The sequence below is a fragment of the Amphibalanus amphitrite genome, unplaced genomic scaffold (assembly GCF_019059575.1).
Source record: "Amphibalanus amphitrite isolate SeventyFive unplaced genomic scaffold, NRLGWU_Aamphi_draft 000053F_arrow, whole genome shotgun sequence".
Classification (NCBI taxonomy): domain Eukaryota; kingdom Metazoa; phylum Arthropoda; class Thecostraca; order Balanomorpha; family Balanidae; genus Amphibalanus; species Amphibalanus amphitrite.
Window position 1 is genome coordinate 226,588 of NW_024881549.1, and position 18,898 is coordinate 245,485.

The 18,898-nt window shown below is 47.2% G+C and overlaps 1 protein-coding gene across 1 annotated transcript; it reads right to left on the reverse strand.

Moving 5' to 3' along the window:
• Positions 1-250: 250 nt before the first annotated feature.
• On the reverse strand, positions 251-3,797 carry LOC122377939. Its single transcript, XM_043358569.1, has 2 exons — positions 3,689-3,797; positions 251-1,021 (listed from the first exon to the last, which is right to left on the reverse strand). The coding sequence occupies exons 1-2, from the start codon at positions 3,750-3,752 to the stop codon at positions 687-689; spliced, it is 399 nt and encodes a 132-aa protein (XP_043214504.1). The 5' UTR covers positions 3,753-3,797; the 3' UTR covers positions 251-686.
• Between the last annotated feature and the right edge of the window lie 15,101 nt (positions 3,798-18,898).

Genomic DNA, 18,898 nt, shown 5'->3' on the forward strand with positions numbered 1-18,898 from the left:
GCTTGAGGCTTAATTTATTGCAGTTGCTGCACAGTGCTTACGTTGCCAGTAGATCGCGAGATTAAAATATGTTCATGAGTGAAGGTCAAGAATTATGATTGATATGAATTTTAAGTATTGTTAGAGGCTGCAAATATTTTGCAAATTATATGACTCAGCAAGAGGAATTCCATCCTAATCCCGAGCCAACAGATGCATATCCATACCACTCTTTTCTCTGCTTCAGTCAGGGTAAAGGTCAAACATTGGATTACAAATTCGGTTTGCATTTATTTCACCACCTACCTACCATCACGTTTGTGGATTCATTGCATGCGGAAGCCATCGAACCGAGTCATCGCACTGGCAACATCCATATGAAAATGTGTCTTTGGGGCGCCAAGCCGCAGCTGGCGTCTTGCCTACACTAAGTAGAGCTCTGTATCACACCTCAGGACAGCGTACCGGAACGTTCAACACGCTTAACAAACGACTGCATTGTCGGAACGTACCCCGGCGGCACGTACCCCAGCGGGACGTACCCCGGCGACGTGCACGTGGCAGAACGTGCCCCGGCGTTACACACGGGTACATTGTGTACATTTTTCTCAGCCGGTCCGCCCGCGGGGCGCCACACCACTGTCCGTTCGGTCGGGGGCGGCGGCCGCCCGTCACCTGTGTCTCTGATCAGGGCGCGCGCTCGCCGCTCACAGTTTGCAGTGTTTGGTGAGGCAGCCGTCCCAGGTGTCACAGGTGGGCACCAGGGTCAGGTAGTAGGCGCGGTCCTCCTCGCCAATACCGCGCGTCGTGCGCACCCGCTGCTCCAGCGCCGACTTGTTGACGAACCCGTCGGGCCGGACGAGGCCGATATCCTGCGCGATGCAGCGCCCCACGTCTCCATAGTGCTGCTTCAGCTGGAACTGGCGGCCCGAGCGCTGTACCTCAGACTTCACCTGGTTCACGCACTTGAGCAGCGCCGCCGTGGTCTGTGCCTTGTTCTCGCTCTTCAGCAGCTCCAGGCAGAAGGTGGGGCTGCCCTGACCTGCGGAGGGAAAGAAAGACGGAGTCAGATGGGTCAGGTAGCTATCAGCGAGGTCATCAACAGTGCAGAAACTTTTTTTTGCCAAGACTTACTTCAGAGATGAAAACCCAAACCGAGGCTTCATAATTTTGAACTATTCGCCGCATTTTACAACGGCCAACACTCGTTTTTTTCCTCGCAAAGCTGTTCGTTTAGGAACGGCCCACCCTGGGTATACCCAGTCCCAGTAGGTATGTGTATTTGGACGGGGATTTTTGGTGTCTCGTCGGTATCCGGCTGGCTCAGGCAACTCTCTGTGTACCCAGTCTGTGTGTTCGGCCGGGGATTCGCGGCGATTCGCGGCGCGTGCAGGCGGGGGCGGCGGGGGCCGAGGCCGCTCGTGACCGCCCCGGGCGATGAGTGGTGACCCGGTTACAGCTGAACTGCGGTACCAGTCGCCGCCGCCGCCGCCGCCGCCTTGCGACACGCCATGAGCAGTGGACGGTGAACGACAGGCTGCCCTTCTCCGTGGGAGAGAGGTGGCCGGGATGACCGGGAGGGACACCTGCACCGACACAGGACCAGGATAATATATTAAACACCGAGTAAACTACCGCCTTAGGCATATCCAGGGCCAGGCTTTTCAAAGTGGCGTTGGGTGGAATATTGTCGAAAGACAGCTCAAAATTTTTGAATGTTTGTTCGATAGATTTTGCATTTGTAGTTATGAGCTATTTATAAACATAATGACTTTCAATTGCATGGTGTGAAAGCTCGATGATCTGTCGGAAGTTTCAAGATAAAATGTCGACTTAAGTTGTCATCAACAGCAACCTGTTCAATTTCATCATGTCCTGCTCTCTCAGCTTAATGCGATGCATCGAAGATCGCCTGTTCATTGTGTACCGACGGGTGGGAGCTCCCGGTTGTGATGCAGCGCGGCGGACCTGACGCAAGCCGAGCCATTGGCATGCTGGCTGCAGCCGCTGGCTGCCAGCTCCGGGCCGGTGTTGAGTAAACAGCGCGCGGTACGGCCGGGCGAGCTGCTGCGGCCGGATGGAAGCCACTCTGCATATTGCATAACGCGTGACTATGCCCGGAGAGACCACAAACAAGCCCGGGACGGGGAGGGGAGGGGAGGGGAGAGACCCGTCGTCCTCCGACGGCGGCGCCGCGCCGGCTGGGATAGGAGAGGGAGGGGAGGGGAGGGGTGATGGATAGCGTGCACCCTGCGCACTGCTGTGGGGTGGATAGAGATGGGGAATAGCAACCCAAGGCTGAATGACTAACTGCTTGGCGTGTCTTACCTATCACAAAAACCGTTTGACATGCAGATGCTGTTTACGCACTCAGTGTTTGCATATTTGCTACTATGTACCTATGTAGATTATTACGACCCTTTTTAATTAAAAGTACCTATTCATGTCTATTTAGCAACTTAAGCAGCTAAAACTGTAGGTACTGTTTTTTTATGTATGGAGAAATACGGTTGTAATAAGTCCATATAAGGCTCAGGTAAAAGGCAATGCAAATATTTCCAGGTTTATAATAGAGATATTTATCAGATCAACGACATAAACATAAACATAAACATAAACGACACAACATCACTCTTTAACGCCATAATTATACTTTCACGTAAGGACAACGGTTTTGAATTGCTTCAATGATTTTTTTCTTCAAAACAGATGGTCCTTTTAACATCATCTGAAGGCACGGCAGTTTGAGACGGTAATTATATTTTTGTTCAGCAACTTGTGTATTTAAAGCGCACAGTCGGCGCCTTTTCTTGCGAATTTAATGAGCGGCATTGGACGCTGCTGAGGGACAATTTTTCGTCACACTGGTAAAAACTCGTCTCATTTTCTTTCATTGTACCTACTTACCGATGCTGCACATACCGTTTTACGGTTTTACTTTACCGTACAGTTCTTTGTGCAGTGCAAAGTATTTTTTATGAAACGTCTTTTGCTTCGTTAGTGTTGAAAACGACAACTGTTCACAAATTTGTAAACTATAAGGATGTAGACTAAATCTATCGAATGCGATTGTCCGAAAAGAAATGGAAATCCACACTCACTGTTCACTGCTAAAGTCAGTGGTGTTTGCTGGCAGTTCGCATTCATTGTTAAAGCTTATAATAGGAAGAGCCACTGAGTGGATATGATATTAAAATACATGGGAAAGGAAAGAAGTATACCAAACATCATGCGGCGGTTTTCACACAAGGGGGATTTTGAATTTCACTCATTCTGGCCGTGCGATTTTCGAAATTCCTCACTACGTCTGGACGTTCTATACCACGTAATCGCTTAAGTTAATCGAAAGTCTTTTTCAGATTACGCAGGGCTTAAAGCTCCCAAAAACCCATGCCCGTCATATGCAAATGGGTGAAATATAAGATCATAATTTTCCTCATTTGAAGACAAGTGAAATGAAAATATTTGGAATAGTTTGGTATTGGGCATTGTAATGATTTACGTTTACTGCACTGCGCTCAAACGTTTTATTTTCTAATTTCCATTTTGTTGGCTTATCTTTAGTACCTACTACTCTAATTTGTGCCTTTGCATGCTTTGTTTTTGTTAGTTGATGTTTTTCTGCACTATGCCCCTTGTTTTGTGCTGCCGTGCCGCTGCTCTCGTGTTCCTGTAAGTTCGGTGGGGCGCTGAGATGGTCGTCTCTTACCTCTCCGCTGGCACGCGGCCGCCGCCAGCACACTGCACAACACAATCAGTCTGAATGCCTCCATGGTGTCGACTGAACATACAATACCGGCGCTTCCAGACCTCGGCGAATTTATACGTCCGCGGCCTGACACCTAGCGGGAGATTGGCGAACTACTCCGGCCAGCAGCCCCACAGAAAGGGTGGCCGGTGGGGATATAACCGATAGGGCTGTGATCTGCGTAAACTGGCGCCTATTTTGTCATGAATCAATTAATTAAAATGACCAAAAACATAGCAATGCCATGGTTTGTCACGTTTACGCCGGTGGTGACTTCCTTAGCTTTCTGTTGGTGTCATTTACAATCACAAACCGTTTGTTTTTCACATTTTACAATATCCCTTTTTCATCCATCCTTCTTATTATAAGGACGAACCCAATCGTGTATTTGATTACACTTCCAAGTTCCAATTGTCTGGGCTGACGAAAGACCACCTTTTTCTTTCGTTGTCGTGGATGTAAATTCAACTTTGTATAAAATGACGCGTTTTGGGCCACAGCTGCCAGTCTTTCTTGCGTGTGAAGAAAACCGCGGCTTGTATTTATATTATATTATATTAGAACCTTGGTATAGCTAATGATGTATCAATTTCGCATCGGATGTGAAATTTTGAACCCCAGGTCACGTAAGGTTAGGTCACACGGTCAACTTAAGTGACCATGTTTTTAAAAACTGCGATTCTGTCATTCCTACAGTTTACATCCAAGAAGTCTCAACTCGGGCTATTGCATGGGAGGTTCAGTACCGACAATTTGTATATCTCGGAATTTTGATATTGGTGACGTAAAGTCAGGTCAGTTTTGCGACCTCTTCATTGTAGGTACCTTAGTCCATTGGAGAAAATTGGAATTCTCTCCTTTTGAACGGAAGCACTCTAAAACGTCGGGATATAGGTAGACATGACACTGAATCGGAAAATTGCACCCGTGACCCCTTGTATGCTCTGAATGTCATTTCAGGTCATGAAACCTCTCCAACAGTTTTTTTTTTCTCAATAACTTTAGACAGAAACTTGCTAGATAGCTGGAAACACCATGGATGCGTCAAGCTAACGATACGAATCGACTTATATGCAACATGACCTTTCATGTGACCTTGACCTGAGGTCGAATTTTTAAGTTGATATTTTCAGTTTAGCCTACAGTTTATTCTACGCGTCTCGGCGAAAGAAATGCAGTGCCGGTAAAATCAACGTAATACAAGATTGGTGTTAAAAGTTATTACAGAAAAATGTTTTCCGCAATATCGTCAAATTTTACGTTTTGCCCTCTGAAAGCTAAACCGCTGACCTTAGGTGAAATCTTGAAAACTTTTTTTTTCAGAAAGAGCTTTGAAAGAGTTATCGAATGCGCCTCTTGCGGTGCTGTAGCTCCATTGGTTCTCGAGTTATGCGGCTATTCATGAAAAGTTGTCAAAATCAGTAACCAAAATTTGATTTTTTAAATTTTTGGTGACCTCCAGTTTGTGCCAATAAACAGTATGATGATGATGATGATGATGATGATGATTATGATTATGATGATGATGATGATGATGATGATGATGATGATGATGATGATGATGGTGATGATGATGATGATGATGATGATGATGATGATGATGACCTAAGCGATGACCCGATCGAAAATTACCCTTATAATTGTGAAAGATTTTATCTATCGATTTTTTTTGCGTCCTCCTATGTTTCATACTTTCTGAGATAACCTGGTGTTGCCCTTCCCACCATGGGGAAGTTGGCTTAGAGGCCCACCCGGGCGCGGGTTGAATAAAAATCTTAACATTATCGGGCTCGATATATACCTTGGTTTGTTACTCTTCATATCTCTTTGCAACTTTGCATGGGTTAATAATTTTCACGATAGGTTTCATGCCGTCTAGGTTGTCCCTGCTTAACCTTCATGCAGGTGGGCCCTGAGCTTTTCTTGAACTGCGAAGAGCTGGAAGTGATAATCCGATAGTTATATAACTCGCTAGGGAAGTTATTCAGCTTCATCGGATTAGTGAATGCATGTGACATGATATGGATGACAGCCAGATTGCTTATTTTCTGGCATCTATGACAGGCGGGAGAAAAATTCGGACTTCATCGCAATTTAAAGCATCGGACAGAGTTGGCTACATACTCGTATGTTGGCGTGTGCTGAATGTGGTACGCATTCGCGTAACGTGCGTAAATCACAGCACGGTCTTTGCCCTTTGGCACACCAATTTTATCAGGCTCTTACTCAATTTGGTTGAGCAGAGGCTTCTACACTGAGAAAACAGTGTCCCGATTTTCGGGCTCAGAGACCAGTTTTCGGGCTAATGTACCATATTCAAAACAGACAGCACATTTCGAGAATACTTTCTGAGCTAGCGCCACATGGGCTCATACGATCCCTTAAATCGGTATTATTGATCGCAGAAACAGAGCTCAGTCAGTACCCATTATCGGTGTCAAGCTCTAAAACTAGTCTCACTATGATACCAGTTTTCAGCCTGATCCCCATTTTCGAGCTCACCTGATTCCAGTTTGAGGGCTCAAATTGTGTGGTGAAGCCAATATTAGGGCTCACGTCATCGCTTTTCGGGGCTTTGGTAAAAGCTGGATTGCGTCAGCTGGCTGGCTAGCTGGCGACGCACGAAAGGTACCTATTTAATTTTAGATATACCTAAGCGCGGTAGTAGGATGGACATAAATATTTCAAATGGCTTTAAATGAAAAATTGATTGGTAAATATTCATTCTTTTATATCTAGCATTGATATGTAAGAAGCTCTGCTAGCGCCACCATACGGCGCCAGCTGGCAAAAAATCCAGTTAATACCAGAGCCCGCTTTTCGTCCGATGCAGCCCCTCCCCCCCCCCTCCCCCGTGTCCAGCAGCTGCGAATAAGACGAAGCCGCGGACAAACTTTTTTTTTTGCTCGGCCAGCCTAGCGCCAGTCTCGAGCGGTGGGACAGTTAACCGGCAATTTTGGCCGGGATGCAAAAGTTACGTTAAACCGGTTTATGTTAACCCGGGAGCAAATAACAACGTGGGAGCCTATCTTAGGTGTGGCAAAGCTAACGGATTACTTACTTGTTGCCGAGGTGCCCAAAGAAGGTACTGGAACCGAAAACACAACATTGGTTCATGTATTTATTAACATTCATACACACAGTCATACTTGTGCAAGGTGTCAGTGTTCGGTTGTGGGGTGTAATAGCCAGGGAAAAAGTTCTATGAACTGAAAAACCCGGCGCCTATTACTTCGCAACATGGTTGTGTATTCAACATGAACTGCAAGGAGTGCAGACGACATTGCCTGTGCTAACTTAACGTCTCACGGGCAGCGCCGCGCTCTGACACCTTGGTCCCAGAAGCGGCGGCGTTTCTGACCGCAAATCGCCGGAGAGCCGGTCGACGCCGTTGAGGGGACTGAGCAGGCCGCTGCCAGCTCCACCTTCACGTCCGCGCGGCGCAGCTCGGTGTGCGGCGGCGGCTCATCGCGCGGGCCGCACCCGTCCGTCCGCTGCACGAGCCGCTTTTCGATCCGACAGCGCAACACCGGCACGCCATTGTGCTGGCTGAGCGGCGGCAGCGGCACGTAGGCAACAAAACAGTAGAAATCGATGGGCCTGGATCAGCGTTGCCAGCAACGCCGGCAGCGGCGCGGCGGGAGGCGCCAGTGCCGCCGTCGGGGACGTGTGCCCTTCGCTGCGCTCATTCGAGTTGGCCGGCCGGCCGCGCGGCGTAGTCCTTTTGACACGGTGCGAGAAGAGCCGGATGAAGGTGGACTTTTTATTGGCGTTGCTGGTGCTCACGCCGCCGGCGTCCAGTTTGGGCGGCAAGTCCGAGTACCAGGAGTCGGACAAGTCCCGCGCGAACGCCGCCAGCCGGTCGTCGTCACTGCTGGCGGCGGCCCGCCGACGGCGCTGCCTCAGAATCGGACGAGTCGGTGGTACTGAGCACCTCGCGGGACGGGTAGCTGGGAGTGGGCCGGCCGCGGCCCCTGCCAGGCCGCGCCACCTTCACCGGCGCAGCCGCCTTCAAACTGCCCTTGCTGGGCGGCGGGTTGGTCGGCGGAGGCGGCAGCGGTGCCTCGACGTCAGTCCGAGTCGCTGTCACTGGGCGGCCGCCGCGGAGACGGCTTCTGTTTGACCCGCAGCCGGCCTGGGCCGGCTCGGCGCCCTCGGCCGGCGGCGCGCGCCGTTTCGAGCGTTTCACCTTTTCACTGTTACTCTCGCCTGGTCCTCAGCGTCGAGCGGCTCGGCGCTGTTCGGTTTCATGTGGCCCATGCTGCTGGGAAACTCGGGTGGGGACAGCTTTCTGACTGGAGTGCCGTCGAAGATGGAGGAGACGGGGGTGCTCGCAGAGTCCTTGCCCAATGCCCATGATAGAGCCGAGGCTCCACTGGACGCCCAGCTTAATCGGGCTATCGCCGCCCTCCTTCTATGGTGGATTCTTCGGCCCCCTACAGCCACTAGGGCCATCATATACTCCCAGATGGCGGCACCTAGGGGATGAGGGGGGGGGGGTGTCTGGGCCACTTGTCCACCTCGTGGCGTTGCCAGCGACGCCTGCGAGTCGGAGCAAATGATTATGGGGTCTTCCTCGAAGGACGGGTGCTTCAGGAGATGTTGCTTTGCCGTTTTGGGCGCCACCATCTCAGATCGGTAAATGGAGCAAATCCTCCCCGCCGCCTCCCGCAGTACCAATGTTGTACTGTCTGGGTGCTCGGTGAGGACCCCAGCGCCGCCTTCCTATTACTCCCCCGGTCGCAGACCCGTCGACCCAGGCCCACGTCGCACGCTGGGGGAGCGCTCCCAGTCACGCCTCCGCAGCACTCCTCCTCGCTGTCGCGAACGCCCCGATCGGCAGCAGGTCCAGGTGGACCGTGACGCCGTCTGTTGGCGTCTACGGGGGCAGTCTCGTGGATAAGCGCGCCTCGGCGGGCAGCGCCACTCCAGTGGTCCCACACCGCTCCCCCGCGCTCTCTCCAGCCGGTCACTGACTTCAGTCACGGTTGGGGGGGGGGCTTCCGCCACGACGCGGCGGGTCCTCCGACGGGAGGGAGAGCGCCTTCGCCAGTAGGCGCGATGCCAGCGCATCCCTCCTCATCTCTTCATCGGCACGACGCCCGCCTCGGCCCTCACGGCGAGTCTTGGAGCATGGAAATCGGGCAGCCAGTGATGACTCATGCCACCATCAGCATCTCCGCCTCCAGGACGCCAAGATGTGTGGCCGCAGCCGCAGGCAGCCACGCCGACCCCGCTGCCCGCATGCCCAAGTAGTCTCGAATCGCTGACACCTCTCCTGAAACAAGAGTGGTGTCGTAAACTTAAACCCCTTGCTGGAGCCCGCCAGCCGCGACAACACCGCCACACCAATTTTTGTGACCCCGGAACTTCCGTCCCGAGCCTTATTTCACGGCACGATGCTACAGTGCGCTACACGTATTGTGGTATTCAGCTTCCATGGAAACATCAACTAATTTGGACGCTCAAACATGGGAGTCAGGAGTGGTTAAGGCCCAGAGCGTTCTGTCTGGTTTATAAAACCTTGGCCAGCAGATGTAAACGTGCTTTTTGTATAAGTGGCTTAATTTTGACGCAAAAGGGCACTAACCTTCGGCGCAAATAATGCAGAAATTTCAGCGCAAATTGCAAAATAGCTTGCGCCGAACTTCGGCGCATGACGGCTTCACGGGCGTCCGGCGTACTGGATGTTTTCCAGTTTGGGCTGCAGGTTTTAGCTCTAGGTTTTAGACTGTAGGTTTTGGGTTGGGCTGGGCTGGGCTGGGCTGGGCTGGGCTGGGCTGGGTTGGGCTGGGCTGGGCTGGTTGGGGTGGTTGGGTTGGGTTGGATTAGGTTAGGTAAGTTTAGGTTAGTTTAGTTTAGGATAGATATGAATACCTATTTTTTGTAAGTTGAATTATTTTTTCATTTTGTAGCATCATATGCCTTCCATCTTTGAACTGCCATATTCAAGCACCAGAATAAGTATGGACTTGAACCTTTTCCAGTCTGGATGCCTGTATGGAAGTTGTGCAAAATCATGCAGTTGAAGGTATTGTAACCACAAATAAGAGCTCATGACTCAAGTCTCAACTTGTCCATAATTGGTTATCTTGATGTATACTTGTAGACCCTTCCTCTTACTTGGCACACAGGCATGGTGTCACAGTGTTCTAAAACTGGATTTCAATTGGGTGTCCCAATAAAAAAAAATCTGAAGACAAAATGAGATAGATTTAGTCTTTCCGCAAAACTGCATAATGCCATTTTTACCTCAGATTTTGTCAGAACCTTCACAGGATCTGAAATGAAATGATGTAGAGTAGATGCATCAACTGTCAAGTCATGCGTAACCTGGCAGCTGGCTGTTGAATCAAACTTTTGACATATTTTTTTAGCAAAGATGAAATAAAGCCACTTGTCATATTTTTAGGATGAAAACATTTTCCCCATCATGTGTGGTTATTCACCTAAAATTCTGAAACATGGAACACTGTCATACCAGCATTCCATCATGTCAACCAGCACTCCGCAGCATGTTAGCAGAAGCAGCAGCATGTTATAAGTATATGAAAGATCCAAATAGGTTGTAGGTTGGTAGGTATTGGTACTAAGTTTAACTTAATAGGTTAGTAGGCAAGGTTAGGATTAATTTTAGTTGAGCATCAAGATAACCATTACGAACAAGTAACAAAATCCTTACCTACCCTTGAAAGCATTGCTTCAATCACATCATCACGAAGAACCAGACAAAATTTTTGCACATTCTTACACTATTTGACATCCTGAATCCAGATATGATGCTTTCATGTGGCGCAAATACAAGAAAAACGAATAATCAAACCCGTGTGTATTCGTATCAACGGCGCCACAATTGTAGATCAGACCTTTTCTGAACAAATGCCACCACAATTTTAATTGATAAGGGATTAAAATGGCATGAGCATCAACATCTTGATTTTTTCTAAAAGATAGCGATTACTGATAACTAAAAACTTACCATCCATTTTGAAATCACGGCGGTAGGTACACCAACACATGGCACTGAAAACAGCAAAAGACGGAATGGCGGAATGTCGTATGGAGCCCTAAAACGCAGCTCGAATTGAGCCCGAAAAGGAAGACGAACTGATGCCGCTTTCGGGGCTAATGTACTTTGAGCCCGAAAAGGGCGCCTAACTGATCCCGATTTTAAAATCATACAGATTTGAGCCCTGTTTTGGCACTCATATGAGCCCTTATTCAAAAATGTTCTCAAAGTGTTTTCTGAGTGTATGATCTATTTCAAAGTTTGATGCCGCTATTTTCTCAAACAAGGATCAGGGTGTTTCCAACGCAGCTCGTCGCGATAAAGCAAGCTGTTTTACCCCCCCCCCCCCTCCGATGGGCAATTGGGGGATCCTGCCATCCATTGGGGGAGGGTCCGCCTTTTGCCCCCCCCCCCTAAGATCTCGGAAAGTTACCGATCGATTTTCAAAATTCAAATATGTTCGATAGCCCCACCTGGTAACTACCTTGTGACCAAATTTTTTGACCTAGGCGCAGCTGATGACGTCACAAGTCAGGTCAAAGGTCGCATTTTTTACCGTTTACAGGCCTTTTTAGGGATGCCTTATGACATCGAGTAAAAGGCATGTTATCAAAAATCAGTCGATGGGGCGTCGGTTTCCTGATACATATCATGATAAATAAGGTCACTGATACTGCAGGCCAGGGCAAAGAGGTTAGGTCACAAAGAGTCATAATATGACCCCAACTATACTAGGGAAGTGTGACTCAAGTTTTATGGCCAATTTTACATTTCAAATTCAATGGTGTGGGTTAGGCGACCATTAGGACCAGTTCAAGTTACGTTTCGGTGGAGGTCAGTCAAGGTCAGGTAAAGAAAGGTCAAATTTCAAAGTTGATATTTTTGCATGTAAAGCTAAAGGTCATTAGTCATCAAAGGTCATTTTTCTGGTCACTGATAGAAAGAAAACTGTCAATGGGGACTTCAGATCTTGGCGACAATCACAACTTATCACAAATGGTTTCTTCTTGCGTGAATTTTACCTGATTAAAATGTTCGCATCATTTTTATTTCACTTTTCCAGCAATTCCAACCCATCTTTATGCACTCACCCACACATTGAGGGAGACTGCTAAGCCAGAGTATTTTTACTGTGCATGTGTTTTCTTTTATTATGTGTATGTACAGCATCGTTGACTTGCCGTATCCTCGCTGCTTTTCTGACATGCCGATGTGTTTTGCCCTTATGCTGTGCCTTAGTAAGGCACTCTGCCTCACTACTGAGCTCCAGTGTTTAGACTCTTTTTATTAACATAATTATGAGGCATGTTAACCCTCGCCAGGCGAGGGCCTTTGGGTAGGTAAGCCCACAGGAGATTCGCCCCCGTTAAAATTTGGGTGACTCTAGGTCAATATTTAGGGAGTTTTTTTTTTGGGGGGGGGGGGGTAAAAATATATAAATTTCGCTGAAACATGTCAAACGTTTTTCGCTTAAAACTTTTCATCTAGTAAAGATAGAGCAAAATTGAAAGCACCAATTAACTCAGCATGTCCGTTCGCATCGAATGATATTCTTTGTTACTAATTAAAGTGGACTTCAATTTTTCTTTAAAATAAAGCAAAGTTAAAGTAAATCATTGAGTTCAGGTTAATCAAAGTGCATCATATCGCATATCATTCGAATCGCCTGATCACAAGGAACACAAGTGGCACGTTTTTGAAGCTCTAGCTATTATCAAAAGTTATTATCAAAAGCGTAGTTTGACCTTAGTTGACCTCAGTTGACCCGACCTTAGCGTTCTTGCAGCTTGCAAACATCAAGTAGATGTAAATCAGGGTGTTACAACACCAAAATGTTGAAATGGATCACAAATCTCATCGTTGCACATTTAGACCCATTCTGGCAGATTTCCTTGAAATTTGTCATGACCTCTAGATGACCTCAGGTCAACTGAATTTATAAAACTGCAATGCATCTTATGGTACTCGGTGAGCTAAGCATATCCTGCAAGTTTGAATCAAATCGATGAAGAATTCTAGTTTGCATGGACAAAATAGTGCATTTTTAGTGTCATTTTGACAATGTACCGGTTTTTGCAATCTTGTGACCTGACCTGAAGCCACTGGAACTCCAGACTCCCAGGTCATGTGCCACATAGATGCCCCAAGTGGTGGCTTAAATTTGGTAGTGCTACGTGCCATTGCACTCACGCTATCGACGAAAAACTCTTGTCATTCCGTTGCGATAAACTATATGTAGTCCAATATTCCCCTGGTCTTGCACTGGTTTTTGTGACCTGGTGACCTGACCTGAGAAAACTGAGACCTGAGACCTGAGACTCTTCAGGATAGGTGCTAAGAGGTTGCCTCAGAGTGTATGCCAAATTTGGCGGCGTTTCGCGCTGCCGATTTTACGTTATTTACGAAAAGCCTTAGGGCCATTAACCCTCGCCCGCACATGGGGGAGGGGTGGTTGCCACCCTCCACCCCAGGTAGTTTTTTCTGTTCTGCACTGAACATCTTTAACCCTCGCCGGCCGAGGGGGGGGGGGCGGGTGCCGCCCCCCCCCATAGGGTTTTTTCGCGATAGCTCCGAACACGCTGGCGATAGAGAGCTGAAACTTGGCATACCTGACCTTTGATCCAAGCCGGATCTTTTGACACCAACCGCATTTTTGGGTCAGGTCAGGTCACTGACCTATGACGTCATAAGTGAACCTCTGCACGGTCTTCAGATGTCGCAACTTCGCAACGCCCTCACTGCCAGAGGAGATGTCACAGGGAAATGAAACTTGCAGGATCTAGTATCCATTATGAGTCCCACAACTTGTATATCTCGGATTTTTCCTAAAGGTCATATGAGGTCAGGTCATTTTCGTGACCTCACCATTATAAGTCAATGGGGAAAAATTCAAACTGCTATTCTGGCGCCGGGAACGATCTCCAACTATCTCAAGCACACAGAATCGTGATTTGATGCACTCCTTGCAAGGTTAGATGCGTCACTTTTGCAATGTTGACCTTGCGTGACGTCATTTATGACGTCATCAAGGTCAAATTAGTTTTTCGTCAATAACTCTTGATCAAATTGAGCTAGCGAGTCGGGAAAGGCACCAATGGACTCAGGAAGACCTGCCGAATCGAATGATATGCGACATGACCTCTTTCGACCAACTTCGTGACCTGGGGGTGCTGACCTGACCTTGACCTGAGGTCAAAACCCCAAGTAGACCTGACCCGGACAAAAGGTATATCATTCGACGCGCCTGAGCGAGGCGAACACAATGCTGCCAAAATCGGCGCTCTGCGGCCGTTTTTTGCGAAGTTATTCACCAAAAACTGAACCGTACCCTGGGGCACTTGACCTGACCTCAGAGGTCACTGGTTGACCTAGGACCTTAAAATCGGGTACCAATCTCTGCGTCTCGTAACGGCGCACACGCTCGTTTTTTCCGCGACGCGCTAGCTCCACCAGGGGCGAAACGGCGAGGGGGGGGTCGTACCCGCCCCCCCCCCCTCGGCCGGCGCGTATGTAGAAAACCAATAGGTCCGGCGAGGGTTAAAGCTAGAAGCCTGATGTTTCGTATAGTTGCTCCTCTATCCGTTCTCAGCGTCCACTGAAAATTTCAAGTTTCTGTGGTTTTTTGGTTTCGGAGATATGACCTTGTTTTTCAGGTCATATCATGACCCAAATGACCAAAACTCTATATATCTTGCGTTAGCTATGGGTCCTGTGAGCTTCTGACACCTTGATTTCGGTGTATTTTTGCTAGTCTTACCTCCTACCTATCATGGAACATGTTATTCGACGATGTGCTGATGTCAGGGTCAGGGTCAAGGTCAAGGTCAACCTAGGTCATCTAAAAACATTGCATTTTAGGCTTGCTAAATTTACTTTTCGTGAAGTTTTTGACTGATTTTTTGGTACAAGCTTCTCAGATCATGATCTCATGCAATTGGGACACACAAACCAATTGGTGCACACATCAGTATACACACAGATACACACAGACGTACAAACACATACCATTGACCTTGACCTAGCTTGACCTGAAGTGACCACAGCCGGTAAAAACCTAGTCGGATAGTGTGACAAAGAGCTGTTCTAGCTGGCCTGGCACCATAAAGGGCAGCGCCATCAGTACCTATAGGTATGATGGGCACTATTCCAACGTTGGCCCCAAACAGCAACATTTTTTAGTTTGACCTGACCTGGAAGGTCAATGATTGACCTAAGGAAGTAAAATTGGGTACCATTGGATTTGTCTCTTCCCAAAGGATCTGCCGCGAAGCTCTATCTTCAGCAGGAACGAAATGGCGCAGGGTGGCAACCCTCCCCCCCCCCCCCCAAGTGCGTTCTAGGATGGGAAAACGGCATGTGCGGGCGAGGGTTGACCCCCCTTCTCGCCGGGCGAGGGTTAAGACGTGAATATTAACCTTTTGCTCATATCCAGAAACAAGAACGGGCGTCAACGTATATTAATTGCATAGTGAAAGTGTTCAAATTATATTTACTGTCGTAAAGCGTTTATCAGTCATGCGCTTTTTTATTTTACTTACCCCGCGACGTGCTAGGGAGGGGTGTCTTTACGCCCCCTAGCAGGTTTTTGCGCGCCAACGTTTTGGTACACCTCTTAATACATCTTCTCTGCACATGTTGTGAAAATTTCAGACCCTTGTCGTAAAGGGTCGGGTCACCGTCACGTCAAGTGACCTTACCTCAGAAAAGGTTTCAATGCTCGCTGTATAGCTGCGCCGAGTGACCGATCGTTTTGAAACTTTCAGCAATTGATAAGAGTAACAGTAGCCGATTTCACGACGGCCATCTGGTACACATCTGGTGCACATTTGGTGCAGATTTGGTGCAGATTTGGTCAAATCAGGTTCAGTGTGTCTCTTACTATATAGCTATCAGCTAGGGTTGCACTAATTGCTTATATGCCTGCTTTGTCATATTATCAGAGAGTATCATCGATGAAAACACTGAAATAAATTCATAAAATACAGATAGTTGCTGTAAAAGAGATTAGGTGCAGATTTGGTCAAATTAGGTGCACTCGCCGGATAGCCCGTCGTGAAAACGGCCAGTATGTATAAAATGCATATCTCGGAATTTTGATATCTGTGACCTAAAGGTCAGGTCAATATGGGGCCTCTCCACTTCAAATCAATGGGACAAAATTGAAATGCGCCTCTTTTGTACGATCGTCGTTTTAAGCGCTCTTGAGCATCGGTTTATAGGTAAACGTGACACATTGAATTGGAAAATTACTCCCGTGACCTCTTTTTGCCCAAGGTTCCCAGCAGTTTTTTAATAACCTTTCATAAAGACATGCTTTAGCGATGAAAGACCTCAGATGTGTTCAGCTCGACGATACAGATCGATTGATATGTAGCATGACCTTTTCCGGTCAGGTCATGACCTTGGACTGAGGTCAACTTATCAAAATGACCTATCAAGGTCAAATTATAGTTCGTTCGACGCGTCTCGACGATCGGAACACGATGCTGGCAAAAGTAATGTCTTGAACTCTTTTGAGTCAAAAGGCATTACAGAAAACATTTTCGGAAAAACTGCTATTTTAAGAGTTTTTGCCCTCTGAAGGCCAAACCGTTGACATCAGGTCCAACCTGAGGAACACCCCGAAAATGGCGTCAAAAGTGCTATCGAATGCGCATTTCCGCTGCGTTGTAGCTCTTTTAATTCCCGAGTTATGCGCCGGGGTTTCGAAAACTGAAGAGGCAAAATTTGACCTTTGATGACCTCTTGCGACCTGACCTTTGACCTATCCTAAAATTGCGGAAGTGTTTTCATTATTTTTGACGCTCTTTCAGATGCCGGTTACCGCGCGTCACTACGTGGCTCGGGGGTGTGAACATCCCCCCCCCTCCCCCAGCACGACACGGAAAGCTCCGACCCCAGCACGTCGCAATGTCCCAAAATTTGTCGATTTGGGTGGGAAACGACATCCAAATGAAATTCATTTTTCACCCTCACCACCAATTTTTAAGAACAATTTTCCACTCCCAACCAAGAAAACCTAGATTTTTTACCTAAAGAAAGAGCAGTTGTGTGGATGCCTGGTTTAGCATTAAGCATCCTACACCTTAGAATAAAATGCATGTTTTTTGTCATTTTTCACTCTTTTTGGATCTAATCGAATCAGCAGTTTTTCACTCTCTCCCCTCTTTTTGGTGGGTAATTTTCCCCTCTGACACCCAAGACAAAACTCAATTTTGGGACACTGGCACGTCGCGGGCTAAGGTCTACAGCGCAAATATATGGGGGAACGCCGAATACTTTTTTTCTGACGCCCGTAGCACGCAAGGTAGACAACATAAGCTATTCTTGTTGGCGTCATTCGAGAGGCCAGTCTCTTGCCTTTCAAACATACCATGCGCATTTGATGAATTCGCGTACCGTTAAGCGCACAAACTAAAAATATCAAAGAAGTGACTTTTTCGGCGTTGCCCCGGACTGCGGGGAAAGCCGAAAATGGGAGAAATGATCTACGGGAATGCCGAAATTGATGTTTTTTGCCATTTTATCTCAAACCTTATCCAGAATTCATCAAAGCTGACACGCGTTTTAAGAGCTTGAGGACGCTTGGTGCACACTGGAAGTTATAATTGTGTGATATAGTAAGAAAAGGCCAGGCAAATCATTCCTTATGGTAACAGGCCGTTGTGTCGGTTGAAAGTGTAATTTGTGTGACTAAAATTACGCGTTGCTATTCTACAGCAGTAAAGTTCACGTAGCGTGCTTTAACGCGCGTAATTGCACGTTTTCGGCATTACCCCAGCCAGACATACTTTCATTTGCAGGCCCATAACTTTTCAACGTGTTGTATAAATTTCAAATAGGCAGCACACTTATGCAAAGACGTGCTGAAGATTACTTGACCGAATTGGCCAGACAAACGGTAGCATAATGAGTAAGAAATGCAGCTTCAAAGGCGCATGTAGTACAAAGGAAACGTACCTTGAAAACGCTCTTGGCGCCCTCACAGCCGAAGTATTCCGAATGACGACTCGTAACAAACATGCGTTAATTGGCAGTCACTTAAGCTTCAGAGCATCACTGACAGGTGGCATCCATGTCGTACGGTTTTCGAAATATCTCGAATTTCGGCTTTGCCCCAACTCCGGCATTGCCCCAACTTCCCCTATATTGTTTGGATCTATTTCAGCCCGCCCTGCCCGGGGGTCACCGCAGTCCGGGGGCGTTTTTCGCCATCTCCACCTGTCCTACTCCGTAAATAAAGAAGTTGCGTAAACAAAAGCGGTACCAAACGAAAAGTCTTCACGAGACGACTCCAAAGCATCTAAAATGTTCGGCCTTAGGTCAACTTTCAAAATCGGAGGTCAAGGTCAAAGGCAAAAGCTAGCACATGTGTAGTGACCTCAGGTTATGTGGTCCTGATGATGGCAGGCTACATAAAATCGGGCAAAACTGGTTGGAAACAAAAGAAGACATTCTGAGAAAGCTGATGATACGCTTAAAGTTTAATGTCAAGGTCATGCTTAAAATTAACTCCAAGCTCTGCACTTTTCCGTATTTTTATGCCTGCACTTTTCCGTATATGTTTTATACCGATTTCCGAAATGTTCGGAAAAAGTCAGGCTCATCAGACCCCTATTTGTGGTTCATTTAACGATGCAATGCTGGCTCAAGATCAAAGTCACGCACAAGTATCATTACTTGAGCCAATTTTATGTATTCAAGTAAGCCATTATAACTCAGCCATTTTTGCTATCTTGATAAATGAATGTTAAGAGCAAAATGGACGCCAGATTTGTGATCAGTCTCTACGATGCATCGTAGACCAATCATGTGTTGAGGCCATCCATAGGTCATTCGAGGTCACATGAGGACAACATAGAAATTAACCTTTTCCAAACAAAATGTGTATCGTTCGACACGTCTTGACAGTGTAAATGCATTGCTATCACCATCTTAGCTCTACATAGAACCGTTTATCTTGAGTACATGTGTATATCTGTGTATATCTGATAAAAAAACTAAAATTCCAGATCATTGTCTTTGACGTGACCTATGACCTGAGATCACCAATTATATTCTTGAGTTTTTTTTTCCAGTTTTTGTGCTGCACAACCATTTTTTTTAAATTCGTTTTTATCTCTTAAACTATATTTGGCCGCTGTTTGCAGTTTACCGTCTGT